This window comes from Danio aesculapii, chromosome 20 (genome assembly GCF_903798145.1).
Source record: "Danio aesculapii chromosome 20, fDanAes4.1, whole genome shotgun sequence".
NCBI lineage: Eukaryota > Metazoa > Chordata > Actinopteri > Cypriniformes > Danionidae > Danio > Danio aesculapii.
The window spans coordinates 4,459,306-4,475,849 of NC_079454.1; the positions used below are offsets into that span (position 1 = coordinate 4,459,306).

The 16,544-nt window shown below is 30.0% G+C and overlaps 1 protein-coding gene across 9 annotated transcripts in view; it reads right to left on the bottom strand.

Moving 5' to 3' along the window:
* The window catches only part of dab1a (DAB adaptor protein 1a), a 309,435-nt gene that overhangs the window by 42,340 nt on the left and 250,551 nt on the right, over window positions 1-16,544 (bottom strand). For 5 of the 9 annotated variants that reach the window (XM_056480769.1, XM_056480773.1, XM_056480770.1 and 2 more), the window contains 2 exons: window positions 14,867-14,920; window positions 1,354-1,416 (listed from right to left, as the gene is read on the bottom strand). The exons of 2 other annotated variants lie outside the window; for them this stretch is intronic. In XM_056480769.1, the coding sequence (XP_056336744.1) occupies window positions 1,354-1,416; window positions 14,867-14,920 (117 nt within the window). The remainder of the gene's footprint in view (window positions 1-1,353; window positions 1,417-14,866; window positions 14,921-16,544) is intronic. 2 more of the 9 variants (XM_056480771.1, XM_056480774.1) reach the window with 1 other exon arrangement.

Below are 16,544 nucleotides of genomic sequence, written 5' to 3' on the forward strand. Positions count from 1 at the left end.
TTTTCTTTCTTTTTATCTTTATATATACATATATATATATATATATATATATATATATATATATATATATATATATATATATATATATATATATATATATAAAATGTACTATATATATTAAATTAAATAAAAAGTAAAAAAATTTAAAATTAAATAAAACAAGACAAAATAAAAATAATCATATTATATGTTATAAATATATTATATGTATTATATATATATGATTTTATTTTATTTTGTTTTATTTTATTTTTTATTTATTTATTTTTAATTTAATTTAATTTTAAGATGTTACATTAACTGTATTCCACAGTATTTCCTATGTTTTTCAAATATCTTTTTTTTTGTGACAGGAGTAAAAGCAGTTTTTGTAAAAAAATCTTTAAGTTTAATTTAATTATTTCCCTAAAGAAATATAGATCTGTTTTCTTCATTTCCTAGTTAAGCTTTTACATAGCACTTCAAACTGAATGTATGTCTTCAGTAGTACGAATAAAAATGTACTATCCCTGTATAACTACATTGAAAACTGAAGGACGACATTTCCAAAGGCTTGGTCACAGCGTTTCTGTTAAATTTAGTGTATGCCGTGTCTTTCTGAAGAGTGTCTATCAGAAAAACCCAACAGCTGCTGGCTGAAGCTTTTTCAGAGCTTTTTAAAGTGATAGAAAAGATTAAAATAATCGTAAATCCATTTGCTTAAGGCCACAGTGTTCTTTCCTGTTTTTTCACACCTACATACAGTACAATAATAATAATAATAATAAACTAAAGTGCTTTATTTCTAAGAAAGAATAATTATGTTCTCTTTTCTGATGCTACCCTGGCATTTACTTATGTCTCTAATAATCTAAAACAAACAACAACAACAAAAAAAATCCCACAGTAACATTAATACGCTTGTGACCTTTGAGTCCAGTGTAAAATCTAACACATGGTCATGCGGGAAGACATCCGTCAGGATATTTCATTATTTATGAAGCATGCAGTAGGGCAAAGGGGACACAAAATCCACCCTATTCAAGCAGGTGACTCTGGGGTCATCTATAACAGCTCTGTCATTTGACTATGAAAAAGAAAGGTCAGCTATGAGTGAGCGGCCTACTTCCAGGAGACTAGTTGAAAAGGAAAAGCATGAGGCAGGGGATTTTGGCAGGGCTGTAAACTGTTCATAGCGGGTAGCGTGACATTTACTTTCCTGCACAGGGACTGGACTGGAGTCTGGAGTGGGCCAAAGTGCATATTTATCACTAGATTACTGCTAGAGGAGCTTTCTGGGGTCGTTTGCAATCAAAACGACGGCTCATTCAGGGTGTGGGGGAATTTTTGGGACTCGTTTTGGTTCCACCTTACCTGGGTGAGCAGCAACACGTCAGTGTCTAGATCCAAGAGATCGAGCTGTTGGATTTGTTTGTTCTGTAATGATAACATGGTGTTAGATGAAAGATGAGATGGGGTACATTGAAGAAATAAAAAGAGTTAAAATGAGGTCAAATGAGATTATGGGAAGTCTGGTTTGGGGTGGGTGAAGTGGGGTTGGATGAGATGGATGGTACTTTACCTGTTCGGGTAAACCCGTTTTTGATCTCGCTATCAATTCATGGCTTTTTGCATTTCACCAGTTTATCTTTCAAGTGCAGATTGGAACCAAACGTAATGCGCTGCAGAAAAATGATTTCGTTTCAAGTCTTAAACAAGATGCGTTTACTTATTGAAGGTTGAGGATGTTCCTATCAAATTTTGTCTGCTCGCAATCCAATCTGAGTTCCAGTGTTGGGTATATTACTTAAAAAAAAAAGGAATAAATTACCAATTGCATCATGTTACGTGGGTCTGTGTTGTATTTAATTCATATTTATTTGTTGCGGATTTGTGCTTGTTGCGCTTGAGTTATGGGAGGAGTTTCCTACCCGGCTTGTCTAGGATTGGATGACGCCCGTGACGTCACGGGGGATTCCCAGTATATAAAGCTGACAGCAATGGCGGTTCAGTCTCTCTCTCTGACTCTTGCTCTCCCGCAGTTCGGTGGTGGCTTGGGCTCAGGCGGTCTGGCTGGTGGTGCTCCGCATGCCAGGCGATGCATCTACATGCCGCTCTCCTTAGAAGTATGTTATTGTTAACCTTTTGTTAACTAGTTTGTTTATGTTGATACTTTGTTTTCATAGCAGGTAGTGGATTATTTTTCATAGTCACTGTTACGTTCGCTTGTCGTTTCATGCGTGTGTTACAGGTACGAACGGCATTGGAGGATCCGCATTTCGTGCTGATGAGGTTGGCCGCTGACGCTGGGTTTGCGCCACCAATCGCTGGTCGGCGTAGAGTTTAAAAACCGAGCCCAAACTGCAATGGCGATCTCTATCTCTCTCTCTCTATCTCTTTCCATCTCTCGCTCCTTCTCGCTCTTACTCTTCCTGTGGGTCTCTGTGAGGACAGTCTCTCTTGCGAGGGCTAGTCTGAGAGAATGTGTTTTGCTTGTGTTTAATTCTCTTGTCTAAAGTTTTGAGATCTGAAAGTGCAATGGGTTTGTTTGTGAACTTGTCCAGTTAACTGATTGATGTATTTGAGTGATACCTCGGAGAGATTGTAGGAGTAAGTCGCGCGATATACATGTACAACACCGAGATTCATCTCTGTATTAGTTCACTAGGTTCAGGACAATGTGCAGCTTTCTGTATGCTTTGTTTTTAGTTAGAGTAGTTTAGTTAAGACGTTTGGTACGTTGAAGATGTTTCTTTTCATGCTTTGCTTTTCATGTTTAGTTTGTTGAAAACAGTTACTGAGTTTTGTTATATTTATTTCTTTGATTTAAGCACATCTAACTACTTCCTCTTCCCCCCAGGTAATTAATCATTTATTTATTGTAAATATTTTTCTTTCACTGTATAATATATTTTCACTGGAAGAATGGGCAATAAACAATTGCAGTGATATTTGGTTCTTCAGTCGTTTCTTTCTCCCTCCATTTTGCTACACACTCACTCAACTATTATATGTTATGTCAAATACCCTTAGTTTAATATTAACATCTAAAAGGACGTAACAGTCACGTTTTGGTATTTATATAGTTTAGTGAAGGTAAGCAGTGGCCCGGAAGACTCACCTGTTTTTTTTTTAATTCCTTTTACAGGAGTTGTAGGTAAGATCTGTCCATTTAAAAACAGTATCGTCAGAGACCTGTTTCCTTAGCTGCCCTACCTGTCTACTTGACTTTTGGTTTTGTTAATGTTTTGCTTATTATTTTTGTGAATTAAAGAGTATTGACGGAACGTAAATTTATTAATTCAGTCGTCTGTGTCTTTCATATGTTCGGCTCAAACCTTGGTTATTGTTGTTCGAGCCAGTGTTACGTTTTGGGCCGTAACACATCATTAAAATTGTATGTAAATAATACTTTGTATGATTTTAACAAATCAACAATTGTATGGAAGTACTCAATAAGTAATTAAATTACTTGACTTATTACTACTCAAATTGTATATAAAACTCATAGACAAAAGGTCTTAAATTTCTTTAAACTCTTTAAATTCTCTCTTAATTCTTTAAAATGTGAGTCAAACATGTTAACAAAATAATATGAAACATTTTTACGTAAAGCTCGAAATCTTTCAAATGAATCAAGCCATATTGCATACATTTACTAAATTAACAATCGGAAACACTTTAGATTAGGTCACACTGGTTAATACTGGCTCATCGTTAACAGTGTTGGGTGTAACGCATTCCACAGTAACACACTACTGTATTCTAAATACATTTTTGGCGAACGCAGTCATATAACGAATTACATTTTAAATTTGTGTAATTTGATTACAGCTACTAAAGTCAGTGTAATTGCGTGACTACAATACAAATTGTAAATAGATTTTTTGGTGACAATTTAAAATAGAGAATACCACTTTCAGCATTTACCTTTAAAGGTATATAAGCAACATCTCTTTTGTTTTTACCAGGAAAAAAACCCTTAATCATGCAAATTAAAATAATTATATGGCTCTTTACAGACAATCAGTTTTTTTCTTAACTAAATGCATCTTGAATTAAGTATATTTATCAAATGTAGAACAAGTTGAATATCCTGAGAAAATCTTTTTATTTTTATTTTTTTTGCAGAATGCAAGAACAGACTGTACTTATCTTGGCTAACTTGCATTCCACAGCCACAGTCCCAAACTGTAATTGGTGTTAAGAAGAATCAAGCTTTAAAAAAATTATAAAAAGATTTTTAACCAGCTGCCAGCAGGCTTTAATGAGAAAATAATGTGCTCAAATGGGCGTCCCTTGAGATAACATGGGAAGAGCAAAAGACCATGAACAACAGCTGCTCACATCTTACAGTTTTGTGCTGCTGAAAAAGCAACACATGCGAGGAGAGGATCTTTTAACGGAGACCAAGACATTGAAAAGCCAACGAATAACACCAAGATCACTTTCTTTAAAAACATGGTATACTTGGTTAGCCGGAAAACCTTTATATGTTATTTTCCATCATCATTTGAAGTGCTTGGAAAACCCATTTAATTGGTAGCACTTTACAACAAGGTTCCATTTGTTACCACTGGTTAGCGTAATCATTTTAATGAAATAAAATAAATGAATTTAGGAAATTAATTTGCAAAATATTAATTGGATGACAGCTTGATTAAATTGAAAGAAATTCATAGTGATTTCTGATTTCGATGATGAATTTATCAAAACGTTTCCCCGTTAACTAAGTAGACCAGAATTAGCAACCGACAACAACAACAAACACACACAACATCTGAGCCGGTGGCCACAATACAAGTAACACTTAGTAAAACATGCGGTAAAAGTCAAGCGACAACTGTGTCCAGGTCAGCTTGGGTTGCAGAAGCTGAGGACAGCAGAGCTGGTTAAGTCTGAAAGCCTCTCTGTGTTAGTGCTTGCTGTTCTATGTTAGCGTTTAGTTTTGAGAATGAGAGGATGACGTCTGAGAAAGAGGAAAAAACACTGCTGGAGATGTATTCTATTAGCTAATGAACTGTGGGTATGAGTGGGTGCACAAACATGAAAGAGAGCAGAGCTCATGTGAGTAAGAGAATGAGAGAAAGTGCCAATAAGCTTGATTGCTTGCCTGCTTATTTATTTATTTATTTATTTATTTATCCATTCATTTTCTTTTCAGCTTAGTCCCTTTATTAATCTGGGGCCACCACAGCGGAATGAACCGCTAACTTAATCAGCATACGTTTTTAGGCAGCGGATGCCCTTCCAGCTGCAACCCCTCACTGGGAAACATCCATTCACACTCATTCACACACACACACACTACGGACAATTTAGCCTACCCAATTCACCTGTACCGCATATCTTTGGACTGTGGGGGAAACTGCAGCACCCAGAGGAAACCCACGCGAACACGGGGAGAACATGCAAACTCCACACAGAAATGCCAACTGACCCAGCGCGTTGCCTGAGTCTATTTATTTATTTATTTATTTATTTATTTGTTTATATTTTTAATTACATTTTTTAAATCACTTCCTCAGTTTAACTATGAAAGCATAAAATCACAAAGACAATACACTGCAGGTGAAAAGGGAAATAAATAAATAAATAAATAAATAAATAAATACATTTATATTTGATCAGCATACCTTCCCTGTTGACTAATTATTTTGAGACTTGTGAAAATGTTTGTATTACACATTTCTAAAACACTGTATTATGCTTGAAAATGCAAATGAAGTATTATTATTATATAATACTATTTATCAGGGGTTCTCAGCCTTTTTCACTTCGGGGCCCACTTCTTTCTCTGATCAATTTTTGAAGGTCCACCTGACAGACATTTTCTCAAATGATTTCAAAATGTTTGTATGAAATACTCATTTAAACCTTTATTTATTGACATATATATGTAAAATCTATATATATATATACATTTAGAAACAGGTGATTAATAATTATATGAACGTAAACTTGGTAACACTTTACAATAAGGTTCATTAGTTATTGCGTTTACTAACATGAACTAATCATGAACAACACTTGTACAGCATTTATTAATCATAATTGAACATTTACTAATGCCTTATTCACATCCAAGTCCATGCTTGTTAACATTAGTTAATGCAACTTGAATTAACATTAACTAACAATGAACTGTTTTTTCAATAGCTAACATGAACAAATACTGTAATGAATGTATTGTTCATTGTTTTTTTATGTTAGTAAATGCATTAATTAACATTACCTAATGAACCTTATTGTAAAGTGTGACCGTAAATTTTTGGATCTCGTTCAGCTGTCCCCCCTACTTTTAAAATGTCCGCTATATATATATATATATATATATATATATATATATATATATATATATATATATATATATATATATATATATATATATATATATATATATATATATATATATATATATATATATTTTTTTTTTTTATATATAAATTAAATATATATATATATATATATATATATATATATATATATATATATATATATATATATATATATATATATATATATATATATATATATATATATATATATATATATATATATATATATATAATTTCATATATTTAAAAAAACAATCACAGATTCAAAGAGAACCACAGTTCAGCAGGGAGATTGCAGAATACTAGCTTTTGCTTTAAACTGGATTGACTGATTATCTACTATTTAATATTTACTATTCAAATATATACAGACAAATGTAAATACCATATTGCTATTATATTGGATATTTTTGGGAGATCACTGACAGGAACAGTGAACAGCTCCGCCAGAGCACGTCTGAAGCTCATATGCGAGTTTATTTCACATTCTATGGCAGAAACGCTATTGAGCCTCGCTAGATTCTCCTGTATGGGTGGGCGTCTGTTACAAAACACTCACATGGCATTCATTTGGTCAACTATGTGGATATATTAAATAGTTCACACAAAAAATACACAGTGAGACTTCTACTTCACGCATAGTTTGTGAATGAACGCATAGTTTGTGAATGAACAGACTTAAGTATACTACGGGAACATGCGGCTGTTTTTGCGCCGAGTTGGAAGTAATCAGTCAGAGAACAGGAGAAAATGCATTACTTTGATCATTTAAATATAGCATATTAATAATAAAATGCCAAAATTATAATATAATATTGAGAGTTGATTTCAAGCGGCCCACCAGCAGGATCGCTGAGGCCCACCGGTTGAAAATCCCTATTATATATTATTACATTATTACTATTAGTATTTTTTAGAGTGGATTTTATTAAACTTTTTATCATTCCATAATTTAAAAAATGTTATGAACTGCAAAAATAAATAAATAAATAAATAAATAAATACATTTTAAAAAAATGTTATGAACTGCAAAAATAAATAAATAAATAAATAAATAAATAAATAAATAAATAAATAAATAAATAAATAAATAAATAAATAAATGAAGGCTCAAAAAGCTAAACATCTGATTTGCTCCTGTCATGTTTCTAGTGTTATGGCATTAGTTTGACGTGGTTTTGATTTTGAAGGTCATTGAGCTGAAACCAGCACTCTAAACCACGTCCAGCAGCTGAATTAAACGCCTGTAATATTACCAGCCATCAAATCAATCTCTTTACACACCCCTGGGGATCACCATTCAGGATAATAGGAAAGATGACAGGTGGTCCTCATAGTGATGAACTGTGTCAGTCAAAGCGGCTCCTGACACCTTATTACTGATGGATATCACCAGTGCCGATAACCAGCTTCTTATCTGTTATTATTACAAGCTGTGCCCGAATGACTGGTGTGATATATTGTAATGCCGTAACTGAAATTACAGCATTTACACTAAACAGTCTCCATGGCAACATCTGGAACAGCGCTGAGTGTAAATATTAGTATTTCATGCAACTGTATGCTTATTTTGCCATAATCCATCAGTCTACTTTTCTATCATCATTATCACTTCAAACGACTATCAATTAAGCGTCCCCTCGGAGATAATAATTATCTTCGCAGTGTCCTGTGCGCTTTTAGTGCTGCCCATTTCATTACGGCTAGAGTGTTAATGTCCTGTGCTCTGACTGATCATGTAGCCACGGGCATGAAACCAACTGAGAAGCACAGCTCGGAAATTAAATAATACATGGAGAGGTACGAGGGGGAAAAAAGAGCAGCAACACCACATAGTTAATCAAGGAAAGGCTTCTGTAAGTACTATTAAGCAACAGTTCATATTTTAGTAGGGAGAGTATTATGGGGTGAGTTCTCTGAAAATAAACTGAATAAATTCACCTTAATTATTGAATAAAATGTGGAATTAATACAGTTGAAATGCATGGTAAACACTGCTTGCGTGGCATTGTTGGCCATTTCTGTTGTGAAGAATAGCATCGTTTCATGTTATTTATTTTTCTATTGTTTTGCAAGAATGTGTTTTATAAAAAGTGCAAAAAATGAGCACTAAGAAGAACAAAAACAAAATGCACACATATTAAAGCAAAGAAAAACAAAAGGCAAGGCAAAAGAAAACAGATCAATAAAAAGTCAAGACATAAAAGCAAGGCAAAGCCTGAAACAAAACAATGAAAAACAAACAAACAAAACATCTAAAAAACTGAAAGCAAGGTTAACCAAAACAAATGAAAACTAAACAAACAAAACAAAAGAGGGTAAGCAAAAAACAAAAACAGAGTAAACCAAATACAAAACAAAAGGCAAAGAATAAAGCAAAGCAAAAACAAAATAGAAAAACAAAATTCTAAAAAAAATTAAAGCATGACTAGCCAAAACTGAAACTGAAAAAAACTGAACAAAGAAAACAAAAGCTGTTAAGAAAAAACTAAAACAATGCAAACCATAATCAAAACAAACAAAATAAAAGCAATGAATAAAGCAAAGCAAAAACTAAATCGAAAAACAAATAAAAAAAAAATAAAAATAAAAACAAAAGAGGGTAAACAAAAACAAAAAAAGCATTGAATAAAGAAAAATGGAAAAACAAACAAAAAATCTAAAAACTAAAAGCAAGGCTAACCAAAACAAAGAAAAACTGAACAAAGAAAACAAAAGAGGATAAGCAAAAACAAAAACAATGTAAACCAAAAGCAAACAAACAAAACAAAAAACAAAGCAAAAACTAAATAGAAAAAACTAAAATCTAAAAAAAAAATTAATTAAGGCTAACCAAAACAAAGAAGAACTGAACTAAGAAAACAACAGCTGTTAAATTAAAACAAAAACAATGTAAACCAAAAAACAAAACAAACAAAAGAAAAGCAATGAATAAAGAAAAGCAAAAACTAAATCGAAAAACAAACAAAAACAAACTAAAAAACAAAAACAAAAGAGGGTAAACAAAAACAAAAAAAGCATTGAATAAAGCAAAATGGAAAAACAAACAAAAAATCCAAAAACTTAGCAAGGCTAGCCAAAAAAAAATAAATAAATAAAAAAAAAATAAAAATAAAAACAAAAGAGGGTAAACAAAAACAAAAAAAGCATTGAATAAAGAAAAATGGAAAAACAAACAAAAAATCTAAAAACTAAAAGCAAGGCTAACCAAAACAAAGAAAAACTGAACAAAGAAAACAAAAGAGGATAAGCAAAAACAAAAACAATGTAAACCAAAAGCAAACAAACAAAACAAAAAACAAAGCAAAAACTAAATAGAAAAAACTAAAATCTAAAAAAAAAATTAATTAAGGCTAACCAAAACAAAGAAGAACTGAACTAAGAAAACAACAGCTGTTAAATTAAAACAAAAACAATGTAAACCAAAAAACAAAACAAACAAAAGAAAAGCAATGAATAAAGAAAAGCAAAAACTAAATCGAAAAACAAACAAAAACAAACTAAAAAACAAAAACAAAAGAGGGTAAACAAAAACAAAAAAAGCATTGAATAAAGTAAAATGGAAAAACAAACAAAAAATCCAAAAACTTAGCAAGGCTAGCCAAAAAAAAATAAATAAATAAAAAAAAATAAAAATAAAAACAAAAGAGGGTAAACAAAAACAAAAAAAGCATTGAATAAAGAAAAATGGAAAAACAAACAATAAATCTAAAAACTAAAAGCAAGGCTAACCAAAACAAAGAAAAACTGAACAAAGAAAACAAAAGAGGATAAGCAAAAACAAAAACAATGTAAACCAAAAGCAAACAAACAAAACAAAAAACAAAGCAAAAACTAAATAGAAAAAACTAAAATCTAAAAAAAAAATTAATTAAGGCTTACCAAAACAAAAAAGAACTGAACTAAGAAAACAACAGCTGTTAAATTAAAACAAAAACAATGTAAACCAAAAAACAAAACAAACAAAAGAAAAGCAATGAATAAAGAAAAGCTAAAACTAAATAAAAAAACAATCTAAAAAGCTAAAAACTAAAAGCAAGGATAACCAAAACAAAGAAAAAACAAACAAACTAAAAAACAAAAACAAAAGAGGGTAAACAAAAACAAAAAAGCATTGAATAAAGCAAAATGGAAAAACAAACAAAAAATCTAACAAAACAAAAACTAAAAGCAAGGCTAGTCAAAACAAAGAAAAACTAAACAAACAAACAAAAAAATATATTAATAACTAACAATGAAAACAAAAGAGGGTAAACCAAAACAAAAAGAATGCAAACCAAAAACAAAACAAAACAAAACAAAAAAACTAAACAAAGCCTAGTAACAAGGTACTTAAAATGAAAAGCAAGGAATAAAGCAAAGCAAAAACAAAATGGTAAAACAAACAAAAAGTCTAAAAAACTAAACACAAGGCTAAAAAAAACAAAGAAAAAATGAACAAAGAAAACAAAATTGGGCAATTAAGAACAAAAACAAAAACAATGTAAACCAAAAACAAAACAAACAAAAAACTAAACAAAGCTAGTAAAACAAAACAAGGTACAGGAAAACGAATAACAAAGAATAAAGCAAAGCAAAAACTAAATGTAAACAAAGTAAATCAAAACAATTAAAACAAAACAAACAAACAAACAAAAAAAACAGCAAACAAAACAGTAAACACACACAAAAAAAGCAAATCAAAACATTCTATTAAAATTAAAACAAAAAACAAAGAAAACAACAACTAGCCACTGCAAATAGAGTTTTGTTAGAAGGTTTCAAATAATAATCACAATATACATTACACAATACATATACACTTCTAAGAGTATATTTATTTGAAATTTTCCCTATGCTAAAAAACACCACAGTGTAGCAGCTGTAATATAAAAATAATCAAAAATACAGGGAAATAAGTTTGAACTTCCAATATAGAGTAGGTGCAGATGCAGAACACAAAGCAGATTTACAGCCAAACAGTTCAAAAAGCCAATTCTGTAGGGTTGAAGGAGTTATTTTATAAGATGAAGCTGTGCAGATTTTGCTTAGACAGGAATGAAAAAGCTGAGGAAGGCAGGATCAAGAGGCCACACGACTTAGATTGAAGCAGGAGAAGAGGAAGAAGGCTGGAAATGTGCGTAGAGGAAGAGAGAAAAGAGTGAGTAGGTGTTTGAAAACATGATGGAAGAGGTGAGAGAAGCCAGACAGTGGAATGAAAACACAACCGAAGCATTGTTTTTCAGGTGTGGAGGGACTCGAACTACTGAATATTGAGGACAGACTCATCCAATGGCAGGGCAAGAGCGACTTTTCTATGATGCATGTGTTGTGATGGTGAGTTTAGGCATTTAGCTGAGCTAAGACTGAACAGAGCAGCTGTAACACAAGAGAGGTACAGACAGCAGAGACGCTGACCAGAACATGAACTAAAATCAGCCGTTTGTATGTCAGTGTACATGTTGGGGCCAGATGGCCTGATAAGTTGTCCATCATTTAAAGAGAGAGAGAGCAAAATTCACCATTAAACTATGGAGTAGTTGATCTGTCGTCTTTGCCTTCTCTCATTTAAATGGATTTATCTGTCAACCCACTTAAGCTATGCAAACTTTTCATCTTGTTTTGCAGATCATGCATGAAATACCGACATTCAAGTTCAGGCATTGAAGGAGAAGTTCACCCAAAATTTAAATTCTGTTAGCAAATATGCATGAAATAATGGATTTTATTTTATCTTTTTATTTGACTGCAGAAAATGTTTATTAACAGGGTTTTGGTAAATAATGACTTCACAATACCTTCAAAAGATGAGCAAATTAATAATTAATCAACAAACGAAACAATCAAAAAGTAGACCAAAACAAAAAGAAGAACAGAACATGATGTACAAAAAGCAAAGAAAGACACATGTAATCAAAGTAAAATGAAAAAACAAATCAAATCAAATCAAAGTGAGGCAAAGTAAAAGAAAAAACAAAACAATAACATCAAAACAAAATAAAAACCTAAACAAAACCAAACCAAACCAAACAAAAAAGCAAATCAAAGCAAGAGAAATCTTTCAAAGACAAAACAAAACAAAATAAAACAAAATAGAGCAAAACAAAAAGCTGTATCAAAGTAAAACAAAAGACAAACAAATCAAACAAACTGAAGCAAAGTAAAAGACAAAACAAAACAAAACAAAAAGCAAATCAGAGCAAGATAAATTTATCAAAGACAAACAAAACAAAACAAACATAAAAGTTGTATCAAAGTAAAACAAAAGACAAACAAATCAAACAATCTGAAGCAAAGCAAAGTAAAAGACAAGACAAAACAAAAAACAAAAAAGCAATTCAAAGCAAGATAAATTTAGCAAAGACGAGACAAAACAAAAATGCAAAATTAAAGCAAGATAAATTTATCAAAGACAAACAAAACAAAACAAAACAAGCATAAAAGTTAAATCAAAGTAAAACAAAAGACAAACAAATCAAACAATCTGAAGCAAAGGAAAGTAAAAGACAAATCAAAACAAAAAAGCAAATCAAAGCCAGATTAATTTATCAATGTTTATAAAAGTTCTATCAAAGTAAAACAAAAGACAAATAAGTCAAACAATCTGAAGCAAAGCAAAGTAAAAAACAAGACAAAAAACAAAAACGCAAAATCAAAGCAAGATAAATTTATCACAGACAAAAAACAAAAAACAAAACAGGCATAAAAGTTGTATCAAAGTAAAACAAAAGACAAATAAATCAAACAAACTGAAGCAAAGCAAAGTAAAAGACAAGACAAAACTAAATAAAACTAAACTAAACAGCAAATCAAAGCAAGATAAATTGATCAAAACTAAACTAAACAAAACTAAACTAAACAAAACTAAATAAAACTAAACTAAAAAGCAAATCAAAGCAAGATAAATTGATCAAAACTAAACTAAACAAAACTAAACTAAACAAAACTAAACAAAACTAAATAAAACTAAACTAAAAAGCAAATCAAAGCAAGATAAATTGATCAAAAGTAAACTAAACAAAACTAAACTAAACAAAACTAAACAAAACTAAAAAGCAAATCAAAGCAAGATAAATTGATCAAAACAAAACAAAACAAAACAAAACAAAACAAAACAAAACAAAACAAAACAAAACAAAACAAAACAAAACAAAACAAAACAAGATAAATTTATCAAAACAAAACAAAACAAAACAAGATAAATTTATCAAACAAAACAAAACAAAACAAAACAAAACAAAACAAAACAAAACAAAACAAAACAAAACAAAACAAAACAAAACAAAACAAAACAAAACAAAACAAAACAAAACAAAACAAAACAAAACAAGATAAATCTATCAAAACAAAACAAAACAAAACAAAACAAAACAAAGCAAAGCGAAACATAACTAAACTAAACTAAACTAAACTAAACTAAACTAAACTAAACTAAACTAAACTAAACTAAACTAAACTAAACAGCAAATCAAAGCAAGATAAATTTATCAAAACAACAAAACAAAACAAAGCAAAGCAAAGCAAAGCAAAGCGAAACATAACTAAACTAAACTAAACTAAACTAAACTAAACTAAACAAAACTAAACAGCAAATCAAAGCAAGATAAATTTATCAAAACAAAACAAATCAAAGCAAGATAAATTTATCAAAACAAAACAAATCAAAGCAAAACAAAACAGGCATAAAAGTTGCATCAAAGCAAAACAAAGGACAATCTGAAAAAACTATCTGAAGCAAAGTAAAGTAAACACAAGACAACAAACAAAAACACAAAATCAAAGCAAGATAAATTTATTAAAGACAAACAAAACAAAACAAACATAAAATTTCTATCAAGGTAAAACAAAAGACAAACAAATCAAATAATCTGAAGCAAAGCAGGGTAAAATACAAGACAAAAAAGCAAAACAAAACAACAAAACATAACAAAACAAAAAAGCAAAACAAAACAAAAATGCTAAATCAAAGCAAGAGAAATATATCAAAGACAAACAAAACAAAACAAAAAAGTTGTATCCAAGTAAAACTAAAGACAAACAAATCAAACAGACCAAAGCAAAGCAAAATCAAACAAAATAAAAACAAATCAATCAAAGCAAAGCAAAGTAAAAAACAAAAAAGCTACACAAGACAAAAGCAAACGCAGGAAAAATAAGCAAAAGGACTGTGGGAAAGTAAATCATTTTAGGTGAACTCTCTGCTTAACTTGCTTCACAAATCTGAAATGCCATCATGAACGCACATCTGTCCTTATCATGAGGTGAAGACAAGCAAGCATCATGCAAAACCGAACAATCACATAACAACCACCACCCAAACAACTTGATTTTTACACACACACACACACAAAATAAAGATCGGCCATCAAGGAACAAGCACAAAATCACACATTTACACAAACACCGGGGTAAAATTAAGAGTGCACAGTCTGTGTGATTGACTTTAAGCCGGGGAATGAATGCAGCTGTGCAGTACACATGCTTGGTGGTGTGCAAGTAGATACTAGAAGGTTTGCCAGAGAAAGTGGCACAGAAGAGTCACATATAAAAACACACACAGGTCCACTCACTGGATGTCGCTTTGGGACGTCATAAACTCCCTCCTTTTGTTGGCTGGTAGGGACCTGGTGTGGACAGCAAGCCCAGCCAAATGCACAGTTAACATCACAAGTTACCATTCCTTCAGATCTTACAAGGTCAAAGCAATTTAGGCTTCCTGGAGAGCAAAATGAGTCATTGGTTTTTTGTGTGTGTGTGTGTGTGTGTGTGTGCGTGTGTGTGTGTGTGTGTGTGTGTGTGTGTGTGTGTGTGTGTGTGTGTAATGTGTTGTCTTTTAATTAATAATGACATGAAAAGTGCTAAATAAGACATAGTGGAAACTGAGATTTTGCCTAAATACATTTTTGTTTGTTTGTTTTTAGTAAAACAAATGCATAAAATAATTATAAATGCATGATAAACGGATATAAATAACAGCAGTTTAGCTAACTGTTTGCATAACAAATGTTTTATTTATATTACAAACAATAAATACAAATAATAATAATAAAATAATAATAATGATATTTATGTTTAATACAATTATTATTATTATTATGATTATTATTATTATTATTATTATTATTATTATTAATCATAAAAATAATATTTATTGCTTGTATTATACATAATAATAATAATAATAATAATAATAATAATAATAATAATAATAATAATAACAATTATTATTTTTATTAATATGTATAATACAAACAATAAATATTATTTTTTATTAATAATAATACTAATAACTACTACTACTAATAATAATATAATTATGTATAATACAAAAATTTATAATAATAATTAATATTAATAATAATAATTATGTATAATACAAACAATACATATTATTATTATATTTTTTTATTAATAATAATACTAATAATTACTACTACTACTAATATAATTATGTATAATACAAAAAAATAACAATAATAATAATTAATAATAATATTAATAATGTAATTATGTATAATACAAACAATAAATATTATTATTATTATTATTAATAATAATAATACAAACAATGCATATTATTATGATTTTTATTAATAATAATACTAACTACTACTACTACTACTACTACTACTAATAATAATAATATAATTATGTATAATACAAACAACAACAACAACAACAACAACAACAACAATAATAATAATACAAACAATAAATATTATTATTGTTGTTGTTGTTATTATTATTATTGTTGTTATTATTATTATTATTATTATTATTATTATTATTATTATTATTATTATTATTATTAATAATCATAAATATTAATATGGTTTGGTTTAGAATACTAAGTTGGATGTTTTAATTATTAATAAACTGTAGATGCAGAATAGTTCGGTGTACAGTGACATTTCACTAATTACGGTGTACAGTGACATTTCAATAATGCTTTCTTGAGAATATATTTTTGATTGTTTATAAAAAATATTTTTACATTCACTTAATATAAATGTATGTATAATATGTAAATAATAAAGAACAATGCAAACATCACTACAATTTATTATCAACGTGAGAAACAAAATGAAACATAAAAAGTATTAACATAATTTCACTGAGACTGTTTTAAATGTGCATTCATTGATTGACTGAATGATTGATCGATTTACGTGACTTAAAAATTCAGCACCAGAGTTTGTAACTTTTAATCAGACGCACATGAAGATGCACATCCTTTTTTTTAACCAC